We start from the raw sequence: 15,032 nt of genomic DNA, 5'->3' as shown, positions 1-15,032 counted from the left end.
CGCTGAATGTTGTTGGTTATCATGTAGATCATTGTAAGAATTATTCGTTATTTCTTTTCTCTGAAGCTCATCTAAGGAATTTTTTCAAAATGTTTCTTCTAAAATTGTTTGATAAATTCTGAAGGGAAACTTACTGTTAAGATAGTCTTGCTTGAATTTTTGTTTTACATACCAAGAGCACGCCACTATTTGCATCTATTGTTTATTATAAAATATTTAATATTTAGAAAGATTTTTAAATTATTTCGAACATCATATGGATGAATCAGACTTTATATTTGATCTGATAATTGGATATATATATATATATATATATATATATATATATATATACAGGGTGTCCCAAAAAATGTATACACATTTTAGCAGCTGATAACTAAGTTATTTCTTCTTTCTTTACTGACTGAACCCAATGAACCGAGTGATGGCAGACAGACTTGAATTTGAAGAAAGGAAATTTATTCCAAAATGCTACTGGAAGTATGAAAATGCAGTAGAAGTACAAAGACAATTTAAGAGAGAGTTTAACAAAGAACCACCTACACGAGTTACCATCACTCGAATTAGAGATAAGTTTGAAGCTGATGGAACTGTTCAGGACGTCCATAAGAACCGTTCCGGAAGACCACGTACATCGACTAGCCCCAAGAAAGAAGAAAGATTACTGGAAATGTTTCAACGAAGTCCAAGAAAGTCTTTGCGGCAAGTTAGTCGTGAGGTAGGCATTTCAAAATCATATGTGCATCGCATCATGAAACGTTGTCAGTGGAGAAGCTACATTCCAAGATTAGTCCATGCTCTTAATGACGATGATCCAGACCGAAGAGTACAGTATTGCGATTGGTACTTGGAACGATGTAACGAAGATGCACACTTTCCCACAAAGATTGTGTGGAGTGATGAGGCCACATTTAAATTAAATGGTTCGATTAACAGACGCAATTGCACCTACTGGGGACCTGAGAATCCACATGTTATGGTTGACCACCATGTTAATTTACCAGGAATTACAGTGTGGTGTGGCTTTTTCTTTTTTGATGCTACTGTGACTGGTCCTGTTTACTTGAACTTGCTGCAACAGTCTGTCATACCAAGCATTAGAGAGGTCTTTGAACAGGATGAGTTTTATTTCCAGCAAGATGGGGATACCTAAAGGACAAAGTCTACGCACAGAAACCTGCAACAGTTGTTCAATTGAGGGCAACCATTGAACATGAATGTACGAATATCCCAAGGAAATTGTTCCAGCATGTGTGCTATTCCATCGCTTCGCGTTGTCAGCAGTGTCTGGAGCCGAATGGACATCAGTTTGAGAACATGCGATAACAAGACAATAGAATGATATTTGTAGAATCTTTTACATGTTGAAAATTATTCGAATTATAATAAACCCCAAATTTACAATTATTTAAAGTGTGTATGCATTTTTTTGGGACACCCTGTATATATATATATATATATATATATATATATATATATATATATATGTAGAGGTATGTTAACTCTGGCTCGAAAAACAGGCCTCTACTAATAGGATTATATATCAAATCAAATATCTCTCACGGGCCCTAGGGGAAAGCCCGATTGAGATTAATGCGTAGAAATGGCTCATATTAAGAGAATCACACACTAATATAACATAAACAAATTTAATGAACTGGACGAACGGCTGGGCCGCTTTACATCGAGGGACGCTAATACAGTACCGAACACAGTCCTTAGAGCGGGAATCAGATAGCTTCTTATTGGCTGTTGAGAGACGACGCGAGCGCCGTTAGGATGACACTCCGTACCGCGAACGCCAATAGGATGACGCTCCGTACCGCTAACGCCGGTAGGGGAACGCTCCGTACCGCCAACGCCGCTAGGGGGACGCTCCGTACACTACTACTACTACTACTAGTAGTAGTAGTATATATATATACTACTACTACTATTATAAATTTATAAATGTGAAAGTTTGGATGCTTGTTAGTCAATCTCACCAGAACGGCTGAACGGAATTGGATGAAATTTAGCACAGAGATAGATTGTAGTCTGGAATAGGACATAGGCTACTATTTTTTCCGGTTAATTGAGTGGTTAATTTTTTATGAATTAAAAACTAACTTTCCCACTAAAAGTCTTCATTTTTCCATCGCCAAATGAGTAGGGCTTCAGTTGTTTTTCTTTCTCACGCTAAAGAGGTTAGGCTTAACGTGTTTTCGATCGATTATTTCAAATGATTCTGTTCATTTTCTTAGAGTTTGATGCATTTAAAATTAAAAAGTGTTAATTAATCGAACTTTCGGATTCATTCTGAAGTTCTTCTAAATTAAAATAAAACAGAATAAAGGAAAAAAAAATTTCTAATCTACATTGTGTTACCCTAACTGGCGTGGACAATTCGCGTATTTGCGTTACGCCAACTGGCATTGAAAATTCACGCATGCGTAGTGTGTCCTGATTGTTGACAATTATATTTCCATTTTAATTAAAAGTTTAAAAATTATGGGTATCATACTGTTGTAGCTATCTCAAACTCGATCGATAAATAAAATAGACTTGACTTGATTTGAAAGAAATACGGACTTGGTTTTCTATTTGGTTTTATTATATACTTTTAATAAATTTATTTATAATTTTAAGAATAATAAAGATATATGTATATATATATATATATATATATATATATATATATATATATATATATATATATATATATATATATATATATATATATATATATATATATATATATATATATATATATATATATATATATATATGTGTGTGTGTGTGTGTGTGTGTGTGTGTGTGTGTGTGTCTATTACGACAGCATTTTAAATTTTACCTTCAATCAAATCAGGTAAATAGAGATTTACATATAAAAACCATATGCTGATTTTGAAATTCTCAATACATGTGGCTTAGTTTTATTCCAATCAAGTACTTTTTTCTGTTGATAACTTTTGTGGACATCATAAGGTTTCGTCTTTTAATACAAATAAAATATTTATTACAGGAAATTATGTTAATTCTGTACAAAAATACCTAAAACATTCTGCCATAGCCTTGAACAAAACAGCCTAAACTACAGAAACTTTCAGAAGTACTATCTATTAGAATAAACATTGAATTACACAATACTACGAGAAGGTGGAAGATCGTTTGATCTCGTGGGCAAACATTGTTATCATAGTTGCTCGATATTGCTTGACCAAAAGTGTCAAAGTCAAGGGGTTTTCTTTCTCTTTTAGAAATCGGAGACTTTTCCCTCAACAAAAATAAATATAGAAGATAATAAAAACGATTAGAACTAATCGCAGCTTAAAAAGACCTATATAAACTCCCTTGAATTGATAACAATGTGCCAGACAACAAGTATGCACGCTCGCGGTTGGATGTCTTGAGGAGCTATCAATATCATGCTTCTTCTTCTTGTATACACCGACCACCCCGCCGCCACTGTACGAAGCAGTGTCGACAGGATTTGTTGTGATCAACATTATGCTGTCAGCTGTCCTATGTCTTCAACTAGAAAGAAGCCAAATATGGAGTTTTTATAATATTTTCGATGGTCTTTTGGAGGATTGTCAATCGATATTCTTTTTCTTTTGTTCTATTAATCCAGTATGTGTTGCCATATTTGAAAGGAAACTTCATACATATAAATCTTCCGGCACGATGCGGAAAACTTTAATTGACGGATTTGGAAACGATATATCACTCAACATTCACCAGATAAATCAGGGAAATAAGGAATACTTGCCAAAAGCCAAAGAGTCCTTTGTCCACACGGTCACGGATTTTTCTAAAAGGTTCTTTCTTGTCGAAGATATATTTCCGCTTTTGAACAATGAACCTAAATCTGATCATCAATTATGTGGAAAAGGCTCTTTTAACATTTATCTGAAAGATTTTAAAAGCAAATTTAGAAAGAACTTTTATGTTGCAGTTATGGGTTTGAAAAAGAAGCTTTTATACGAGGAAACTACAAAACTATTGAGTAGTGATATCCTCTCTGAATTTGGGCGGACTACGTCCAAAATTGGAATGATATTGTTGAAACTGATATTTCCTGCGGAGCTAATAAACTTGAAGGAATATCAAATTCTTCTTAAAATTTTACCATCCTACGTAGGAGAGCAGCAGAATTACTGTAATGAACTTTCATTACACAAACAGGGAGGACTTCTACAATGCCATCAGAAGCATTTAAGTTATAACCAGAGCGATGCTGAAAAAGAGACAATTTTCAGCACTTACCTGGAGGAATACAATAATGAAATGATACCATTCGAAGATTCTTTGTTCAATATTCAAATCGACCTGAGAAATGAGGAGGATGTTTCAGAAAAATTAACACATTTTTGCTGTGATCAAGAAAATAAGTGTGTTGAAATTTTATCCGAAAATATATTATTTCATACTGATGAGAAGGAATTCAGAAAAGAACAGGGATATTTTAAAAAATCCGTGCGTTTTATTGATGACCAGGAAATTATAAATAACAAAATTTCACTATTCCAAGAAGTATCATGGGATAGCAATCAAGTGCACTTGGACAATAAACAGGAATTTAATGAAAAATCAACATGTTTCGATGCTGATCAGAAAAACGTTAGTTATGAAATTTCATCATTTAAAGATGGAGTACTTGTTCATGATGAACTGGATACTGAGAATGCATATTCTGAAAAATCAGCATGCGAGATTTCTGAACAGATGAATTTTTATAAGGAATTTGCATTGTCTGAAAACACATTTTCTAATCTTAATCAAAACAATGAATCTCAAGTGCCCACCTTTTCACAAATTTTACAGAAAGATAATTATTTTGAAAATTTAAATTCATTTTGTGAAGAATGCAATTCTTATTCAAGACAAATAGATGCTGAGATTGAACTACCAGAGGTAAGATATTTTCTTTTGCTTCATAAACATTAAAAAAAAATGTTAATGAGGAAAAAAAAAAGAATTTAAATAGAAAAATGATTGAAAAGTTTACCAATTAGATGACTATTTTTTATGTAATTAGCATAAAATGAATGTAATTAATGCCATAAAAAACCGATTCCCATTTATAGATGATGAACTCAAAATAGAAAACAGTATCTTAAGAATGTATAGTTTGTTCGGCAAAATGAACCAACTGCAACTCATTGCATCACAAATTATTTATAATGTAATAATTTAATCCTAAAAATGTAATAACTAATTCGAATAAATTCGATAATAGAATTCTTCTAATAAGGTTTCGTAAAAGTAGCCATATCTCAAAATTTACATTTAAATGTTTTTTTCTTTACCATATTACTGCATCCAAATATTTTTTCTTATGCCAAGCAATATCGGTGTGTTTATTGAAAAAAAAACCTGATAAACGTAAACACATTTTCATGTGTGCGCTATTATTCAATTTGTTGATTTTTGAAATAAATAAATTTACATGAAAGAGGGTGGCATAAAGAGGACTTATTTCATAATTTTTCACTTTGTTTTACATCGTTAGGGTGATGATTCTGTGAAGCACTAATGAATTCTTTATCTTCAGAATATGAACGTTTTAATGATAATATACCAAAAATTTATAACTGTAACTTTACAGTTATTGCAACTAAAACTATAAATAAAATTTTTGCATAAAGTTATATCGTTAGGGCAATGAGTCTGTGAAATCCTAATTAATTCTTTATTTAAAGAATATGAACGTTTTAATAATGATACGCCAAAAATTTGTTAATGAAGCTTTACAGTCTTTACAACTAAAACTGAATCTTCTCTGTAGATATGCTAGAAAGTTTGCATACTTAAACAAAATATAGTGCAGGAATATAAAGCGACTAAATTACTTAAAAAGAATTGTTTAAAGGAATATAGATCTTATTTCATTTTAGATGCTCTAAATGGAAGGGCGACCTGAAAAATCTGATGGCTACAATTTAGAGATATAATTTAATTAAAGTACGAAATTCCCTCTTTCTTTATTGCTTTGTAGAAATTAAATATATAGAATAAAAATATCTTATTTCTCATGAAAATATAGAAATTGTAAAGAAAAATTTCAAACAAATTTTCAAAAATGTCTTTTTATAATAACGCCAATTTAATGTGTAAATTTTTTTAATAAATTTTAACAATTTAAAAAAAATATTTTTTGTAAAATTTTTACTTACATATTTCATTGTTTTAATTGAATTCAAAATCATGTTTCATTGTTATATTAAATATTTAGCGTTTGACGTTTTTTTGTTGTTGAAAGTTAAGCAAAAATAATTTTGGAGTTTATTTGTCTGCGTAATTTAGATCAGAAAAAAGAAATTGAACATTACCGCAGCTACAGCATGCGATATTACTTAGATATTAACTTTTTTTTTTTATCCCAGTATGATGACATGGGATTCATCGCTTCTAGGAAGTTTCATATACATAATAAACAGAACAGATGCAAAATTAATAAAATAAAATGACTTTAACGGCTGTTGAGGTTCGATATTTGAAAGAACTCTGTTGAAAAAATTATGAGCATCAACTTTACATGAGAGTTTTATTTGTAATAAAACACAACCAACGTTTCAGATGGTCATCATATCAACTGGTTCCAATGAACGAGCTAATATGATAATATAAGCATATACTAGTTGAATTTCAATTTAAAGTTTTAAAGACTTGATAAATTTCGACTTTATCTTTCTTTGAAGTATCAGTTTTGAAATGCATCAAAAATTCCACAGCAATTTAGTTTCACGATGAAATTCTAGTCTCTGAAGGTCAACGCTGAAAATTGTAGAATTTTATCTAAGGTACTGATATCAAATGGACCTTGATGCTGGCACGTTTCGTCGGAAAATACTTCGTAAATATACAGATCTGGGTTAACTATAAAGCTCTAATACCCTTTTAATCACCTTGAATGAAGCTCGAAGAGAACGAGAGACGGGGAAGGGTATTGGAGAAAGCAGGAATTTATTGAGCAAGTTTTTAGTTATCTAAGGGCTAATGTGCACGTAGGAACTGATTGGCTGGTCTTGCTTTGCCTTTTTGTTAGATGAAGCATTCTGTTTAAGAAATTAAATTTCATTTCGTTACACTTAAAAGACTTAAGAATGATTTAAGTGCTTAAGCTAGTTCAGGCACTTAAATCATTCTTTTTTTTCAATCAATTTCGGTCTAAATCAGTTTTTTCTCTTTTTTTTAATTATTCAATATAAATAACTTTATTACATCTTTCAATATTGACAGCCGATATTTAGAATAAAATATTTGATAATTTTCATAAGCTAATTGAAGCAATATAAACCTCTCCGAGAGCAAAATATAAATTTGACATTGATTTGGAAATATTCGGAAGTGGAATGACTGATTTGTGCATTAAAATATTTCCCATAATATTTTGTAGTACTATGCATAGTAGAGCATAGCATATGAAAAGGTAAATAGCTTCCCTTTTACTATGAATGTTTTCAAATATTGTCGACTATTAAATTGAATCGTTTATTATAAATTAAAGGGTGTGATGTGGTCTATTTTTGACTAAGCATTGAAACATTTCCCCGAATATTATGCATATTAGTGCACAGCATATGAAAAGGTAAATAGTGTCCCTTTTTCCATTTGGTAATCATGAATTTCTTCAAATTTTGTCAAATATTAAATTGAATCGTTTATTATAAATTAAAGGGTGCGACAATGGCGTATTTCCGGTAAAGCAGACTAGGCAACTGCCTAGGGCCACTAGAAATGACTATAGGTAGGTTGATAAAAAGAATATTATTAGCCTAATTGCCAAATATATAAATTTGTAAAAAATACTTCTATTAATAATAATAATATTAGGATAACATTAACACTTAATCAAGTACAAATGATTAAGTTCCAGTAAGTATCATTATGCTCCCCGCACAGACCCCCGGGGGGCACCTCGAAAAGAGGATAAGATGCTTCTGGTAAGGTAGTTGAATCTCGCCACCCTGGAGGGTACATAAATAGGTGGGGGATCTGACTCCTCCCATCGATGACGGGACTTACTTCCTTCGGGAAGGGTTGTACCGTGGCCGGTGATGGCCCTTAGGACTCAATCACAGTTCCCGCCAGTGTTGCTGTTGCGGCGGTCCGGCCATTCAGTTTTCTTTATCCCTGTGCCTTCGTGCGGGTCGGAGAGTCAGTGATATGACTATGCTCCCCGCATGGCCTCTGGCTAGGTCGGGGTATTGCTTGCATATGCTCCCTTAGTTATTATTATATTTATAAACACTTAATTTCTGCTTCAATAATATTTTGTACAAATGTTGATGTTGAGTATTCTTGAGACATTATAAAGAAATAAAAATATTAATATTTCTATTTATTCTTTTGTAATAAAAAGAATAAATATTTCTCAAATATATTAAAATAAATAAAAATAATTTTAAATAAATCTTCAACACATTGATTAAATTAAAAATGTGAAACTAAATTGTCCAATTTATTATGCGAAGGGCACATAATATGCAGTGTCTAGGGCCACAAAATGCTTTAATTCGCAAATGAAGGGCAATAAAAATATGTTTTTATAAATAGAATGATTCACCTATCTATATTTCACAATCATGTATATTTTGAATCCATGCTTGTACTTGCTAGATCGCTTTTTTTTAACTTCAAGATTGCACTTTTTATCAAAAATAGGATTCGCATTAATCTGATTTAGATAAGCTTATCTTTCTCAGAGAAATGAGTGTTCAATTAGAGTCCATAAGTAAATATAAGCCGTTGAAATCCTCTATAAAGAACTATAAACGTTTTTTTGGTATATTTTTCTATGATTAATGAGACAAGATGCACACACACACACACACACACACACACACACACACACACACACACACACACACACACACACACACACACACACACACACACACACACATATATATATAATCTAAATTTTAGTGTTTCCATACGATAACTTCCAGAAACATTTCAGCACAAAAATGAATTTTGCACTTTTCTAAAATATATTAACAAAAAACCTGTCTTTTTAGTGATATCAATTTAATAGTTCGAGAATTTTTTTCTGAATTTTAACGACTGTGTAAATTTTTTTTGCCCAATTTTCAACAATAAATCACATTGTTGCTCGGAAATTCAAATCATTTTCAGCGTTTCATCAAATATTTAATTACGTGATTTTTTTCCATTGTTGAAGGCTTAAGTTGAAGGATCCTGTTTAATATCTGTGTCGTTTACAAAATGAATAAAAAATTTACAGTCCCTCGAAATTTAGAAGATTGAAGAAACTAGAAATGATATTTTTAATAGCGCTATGATGTTATGGAATTGATCTTTATTGGAAATGTTCCGTATTCAAGAATATAATATATGCAAGACTATAAAAATAGTATAGCTTTAATGTCAAACAGTTTGGCAGACTCTTGGATGAATCTAATTAAATGTAAAAAATAGCTCCGGCAAATCGGCCGAGCATCAAAGGCGAATGACGTTAAATAAAAAAGCCAAAAAATTCAAACGAGTAATTTGTTTTTTTTTTTTTGTAAAACTTAAAAATTATTTCTTTAAATATTTATAGATTTTTAAAACTAAAAATTTATATTCCAGATTTTTTTTTTGTTATTAATTATTTATAATTCAATTTGTCACATGCAGAGAAATTCTCATTTAACAATATAAATAATTTATAATCGAGTCACGTTAACACTAATCGTTAGTTGGTTTAAAAAAGAAAATCCGAGAAACGTGATTGAATTTAGAATCTAGTTCCAGTTAGAATGCTTTATGTCTTGACCATATGTTATTTGGTGGTTCATTTTGTTATATGGGTTTATGGTGATTTTTATAGCAACTTCCAGTTTGACTTCTCTGGACTTGGAACTCTACTGAGCCTGTTAAATTCACAGCATTTTTGCTTTCTCAGCGTATGCTTGACAATGTAATATATTTAATAAATGCAATGTTTCTCTTCCATTTTGATTAAAAAAATGAAAAAGAAAGTTTTTTTTTCTTTTTAAAAAGAAGGAAATCTATTTTAAAGCGTTTGCAAAGAAACCTCTTTTGCACTACATTTTACATCATTTTGATTTTACCTCATTTTTAAATATTTCAATGCTATCTCATTAGTATTATCTCATTATGTATTGTGTTATTTCAGTACTTGTTCTCAAGCATATAAAAAGTTATAGTTTTTAAAATGTATAACTATTTTAAATTTTATTAATGTTGTCTGAAATTATAAGAACAAAATATACTAAAATTATTAAAATGTTTTATTGAAAAGTGGATTTTAATTATAATATTATACATCTTGAATAAGTGAGCTATATTTTATTATACATCATACCCGTTTTCTCGGAGGGTCTTCGAAGAAACTAATTTTCGAATCTAAGCCGAGGCCTTAATGCTCGCATTTAATGGACTCACATTTTTTTCCATTAGAGAAATAGTGTTTTAAAACAGTCATTAAAATCAAAAACTTGCATTGAATTCTTGATAGTTTTAAAAATTTTACAGAAAGTACAAGTGGGTCTGAACTGGAGGTAGAAATGACCTTTATAACTTTTAAATTGTTAAATTTAGAGGTTAAGCAAAAAAAGTAATAATAAAGGAAAAGAAAGGGAAATCTTTCTTAAGCATATTAGTCTTGTAAAATTTAAAAAAAAAATAATATTTCAAAAACTCAAATCAACGAATGATAAACTGATTTCAAAAGTTTATTTTAAATTAATATAGCCGACAAGTTCTTCCATCGACTTTCTTATTCTTCCATTTTTCACACTTTGATCCGATGTACAATTAAGATAATGTGCAGACAAAAATAGAGTCATTTGCTGTTGAGCTACCAGAAACCAAAGTTAACATTGATCCACGGTGCTTTCATAAAGATCTTATACTGAATTTCTTGTGCTTATCTCGTTACTCATATAATTAATATCGGAATCAAATAAACATTAATAAAAAGAACGACAGACAGTCAATATTTTAAGGAATTTAATGCCAAATTTAATTCGGCTCTATAGTATTCATGGTGAAACCATACAGCAAACTTTTACCTGTTTAACTTATTTCTTTTCTGAATTATTTGTTCTCTTGGCAAATAATTCAGGCAGACAGACAGACTTCTCATGAAATTTGTATCTAAAATTTTATGGTAATCTATAAATTTGATGTAAATTTCGTATATTAAATATCATCTTTTTAATTTCTTATATATAGGGGAGTTATCTTGTTCACAGACAATAAGAATGTCAAAAATATTTTTTTTCAGATTCATGTGGAGCTCCCCCCCCCATATGAGTCTGAAATATATATATATATATATATATATATATACATATATATATATATATATATATATATATATATATATATATATATATATATATATATATATATATATATATATATATATATATATATATATATATATATATTATTAGGGGTATTAGATTAAGGTTATTATATTTATTATTAGGGTTATTGAATTGTAAAAATGTGAAGAAAATAATCAGAATCATGTGTCGGCTGCATTATTAACTCCCATGTAAATGACTATTAATGCAATATTTTTAATTAAGTAAGTAATTGAAATATTAATGCAGTATTTTTATTAAAAAATGCTAATTGCTTTTTCAGACGATTTAAGGTATCCGACTAGGTTAAAAACAGAAATTTGGATGAAAATTCGCATTTTTATTTTTTTGCAGTTTTAAAAAAATAGGTACGTTTCTGTTTCCCGTGATATTTTTATTTTGTCTCTATGTCAATTAGATACCAAGTTATAGCAAACTATTGATACTTAAATGAGGCTTATTTACAAGCATTTAAAAACTCTAAATGCATTTTCTGTAAAATGAGTTTTTTTTTTTTTTATAATTCTATAGTGAGAGTATTGACATATCTCAAAAAATAATAAAGATAAGAGCATTTATAATCAGTGTGCATTATATTATGCAGAATGTGAATGTAATGAAGTATGGATTCGATGTTCAATACTCTAATAATGGATTTATGATTGTTTAATGCAAATATTGTTGAAAAAATTGAATTGATAATTTCATATTTTGCATACAGAAATTTTATTTTTGAATATAATTCTTTGACAATAGTTAGTCATACTCTAAGATATATTACACATACAATGTTACAAAGAAAAATGAAAAACTGTAAAAAAAATTTTCTGAAGAACAATCTTAGTTTTTGTAAATAAATGCTGAAATTTATATCTTTAAAAATATGCTTTTTCTTCAAAATCTTCACATATATTTAAATAACTTCACTTTCATTCGTTATTTTATTCCTAAATCAATAAAAAAACATCATATTTCATTTCATTAAGATTTATTTCATATTTATTTGCTTATTTCATAGATTTTCTTTCATTAAGATATTTGTGTTTATGAAAAATCCCTTCCGAATCTAATCGGATATCTTAATATTTCTTCATCTCCTATTTCTTTCTTCGTTTCGAAATTGTATCTGAAGATGAAATTTTTTGATAACTACAAAATTTTTCATTTATACTTGTAAAGAAATAGGAAAAATAAAAACCGAGAAACAGTTATAAAAGATATAATAATGAATTTTGAAATAAATATAATTGAATATAAATAATAAATTTCAGAAATGTCATATTAAAAGAAAACCCGAAAGAATTCGACAGTAATAAATATTTTATAAACAAAAAAGAAAAGAAAAACGATATTTCAAGCATTTACTTACCCGATACTTAATCATTTTTATCCATTGGATTAGAATATGATTATTTCTTCTTTTATTTATTGTGTTTGAACATTTCTTTATATAGAATATAAGAATTAAAAACTATACCAAATATAATAATGTTTTATATTAATAGAAAATTAAAATATTATAAGTAATTGCCAGACGACAAAACAAGAAAAAGGAAATTTAAGACGCAATGCATCATGGGTATTATGTTAATTGAATTGTAAAAATGGGGAAAAAATAATAAAAATCGCGTCTCAGTTGCATTAGTGACTGCTATATATATTATCTTGAAATATTAATGCAATATTTTTATTAAAAAAATGTTAATTGCTTTTTCAGACGATTTAATAATGTTTTTTAACTTTCCGATTTATTTATTCACTTCGAAATTTCCTTTTGGCAACAAAATTTAATATTATCGTTTTCTTCTTGAATTGATAGAATAAAATGTTATTACAAAGCGTTGCATTCCAAAAATGAATAAAAATAATTATAAAAATATTAAACTAATTCAATGCTAAATTTCAAACTAATTCCAATTTGACGTTTTCCGCTTTAGTTATAATTTTGAGAAAGATTTGAATTATTTTATGAGAACAGAATTGTAAAATCGTTCTAGTTTCAAAAAATATTATTCAAATTTACAAATTAAATATCTGAAATCATAAAAATTATTCCTGTTATCAAAATTTCTGCTTTTTTTTATTTTTCTTTCTGTACAAAATAACATTTTTTCAAGAATTCTTAAAGAACTGGCAGTTAAAAGGTAAGCATTGTAATTAATATTCAATCTTTAAATTGACAATATTTTTATAATCTTTCTTGTTTTCTTTTATTTTTTCTTTCCTTTATTTATTTCATATATTTAATTGCATTTTCATTTGATTAACGTAAGTATAATTCGTAATGGAACTTGGAATTTTAGTAGTTACGCTCATATTTTAAATAGAATTTTTTATTTATTAGTTTCAAATTTTAAATTGAGATTGGTGATAATGATAAAATGTGAATGAATTTTGAAATATGAATTTTTTAAATTTATGAATCTTAACGTTTAGAAAATTATAAAATCCGATGAATTTTGTTTCTAAGTCCATTTTTTCAGAAGTTGTACTGATTTTATATTTGTATTTATTAAGTTTTATAGGTTTTTAGACTTTAAATTCAATTTCCTCAAATTGTAATCTTTGGTAGAACTTTTTTACTAAAAATCCTATACATTAAATACACATTTTTTGTTTAAATTAGTAAAACAAATTCTCAATATATTTTGTAATTGCTGGACTAGAGAGTAAGTAATCTATTCTTTATAATTATATAGAAGTAGTAGTTATATAGAAAAATATATTATCTTTATAATTATATATAGAAATAAATTTTAAAATATTCTGTTTATTTTCATGTCTCATAATGCGAAAAAAAATTGAAAATTTCATATTTCAATCGAATTCGAATATTTAAGGAGTGGATAGAAATACAGTTTATTTTTTAATTCAGAAGATAGATAATATATTTCCTATGCTATCTGCGAAATTTTATGCAAATCTTTTGATTAATCTCTAAATTAAAAGATATTCGCTTTATACCTTTATTTAGCTAAAAAAAGCATTTTTTAATTTTTAAGAATTTTTGACGTTTAACTGGTATATTTTCTTTTTATAGATTTGTTCAATCTTTCTTTAAGTAAAAATTCAAAAATATAGCTATTTTAGAGCACTTTTTGAAAAAATGCATCTCAATTTTCATTAATAAATAAAGTATTTAACATTTGTATACTAAACGTTTTTGAAATCGATTTTGTAATTTATGTTAAAATTTTAAATTATTTTAACAATTGAAATCTAAATTTATTCCATAAATTTTAAATGATATAATGCAACGGGCACCAATCCTTTTGATGAAAGATACGGTAATAATGAACCGTGATAACCTCTTACAGAATGATGCAAGATTAACGCGATTATTTGCAATCATTTATAGACGTTCTGAAAATGGAAAAAGATTATGGATATTTTTTTACTCTTTCCCTGTGTTACTGAAATATTCTTTTTCGTCTATTTATAATTAGAAGTAATTATTTTATTACTTAGAGTTAAACCATCTTTTTAAATTTTATATATTTTTCTCAATTTGAAAAGAAATTATTACGAATCAAAACTTAAGTTATTCAGTTTTTTCAAACTTAAGTTTTTAAGTTTTTCAGTTTCCAACATATCATGAAAAAGTAGATCTATTACTTTTCTTCTTCAAATTACTTATCTAGGTGGTTCAAAAATTTCGAAAACTTAAAAAAAAAAAAATGGTAGGATTGATTCGGATGACTGAAA

General features: G+C 28.3%; 2 protein-coding genes across 3 annotated transcripts in view; both read left to right on the top strand.

Annotated features, from left to right (window-relative positions):
- The first annotated feature begins 670 nt into the window (after positions 1-670).
- Positions 671-1,153, top strand: LOC129987525 (uncharacterized). Its single transcript, XM_056095495.1, has one exon. The coding sequence runs from the start codon at positions 671-673 to the stop codon at positions 1,151-1,153; it is 483 nt and encodes a 160-aa protein (XP_055951470.1).
- A 2,160-nt stretch (positions 1,154-3,313) lies between these two features.
- The window catches only part of LOC129988074 (uncharacterized), a 36,696-nt gene continuing 24,977 nt past the window's right edge, over positions 3,314-15,032 (top strand). For both annotated transcript variants that reach the window (XM_056096184.1, XM_056096185.1), the window contains exon 1: positions 3,314-4,896. In XM_056096184.1, coding sequence (XP_055952159.1) covers positions 3,490-4,896 — 1,407 coding nt within the window. In that variant the 5' untranslated portion in view covers positions 3,314-3,489. The remainder of the gene's footprint in view (positions 4,897-15,032) is intronic.

The sequence above is a fragment of the Argiope bruennichi genome, chromosome 10, assembly GCF_947563725.1.
Source record: "Argiope bruennichi chromosome 10, qqArgBrue1.1, whole genome shotgun sequence".
Classification (NCBI taxonomy): domain Eukaryota; kingdom Metazoa; phylum Arthropoda; class Arachnida; order Araneae; family Araneidae; genus Argiope; species Argiope bruennichi.
This window is presented reverse-complemented; position numbering and strand designations above follow the sequence as displayed.

What these genes read in the sequence shown, in the direction of transcription:
- LOC129987525 (XM_056095495.1), top strand. Translation starts at nt 671, where the DNA reads ATGTTTCAACGAAGTCCAAGAAAGTCTTTGCGGCAAGTTAGTCGTGAG.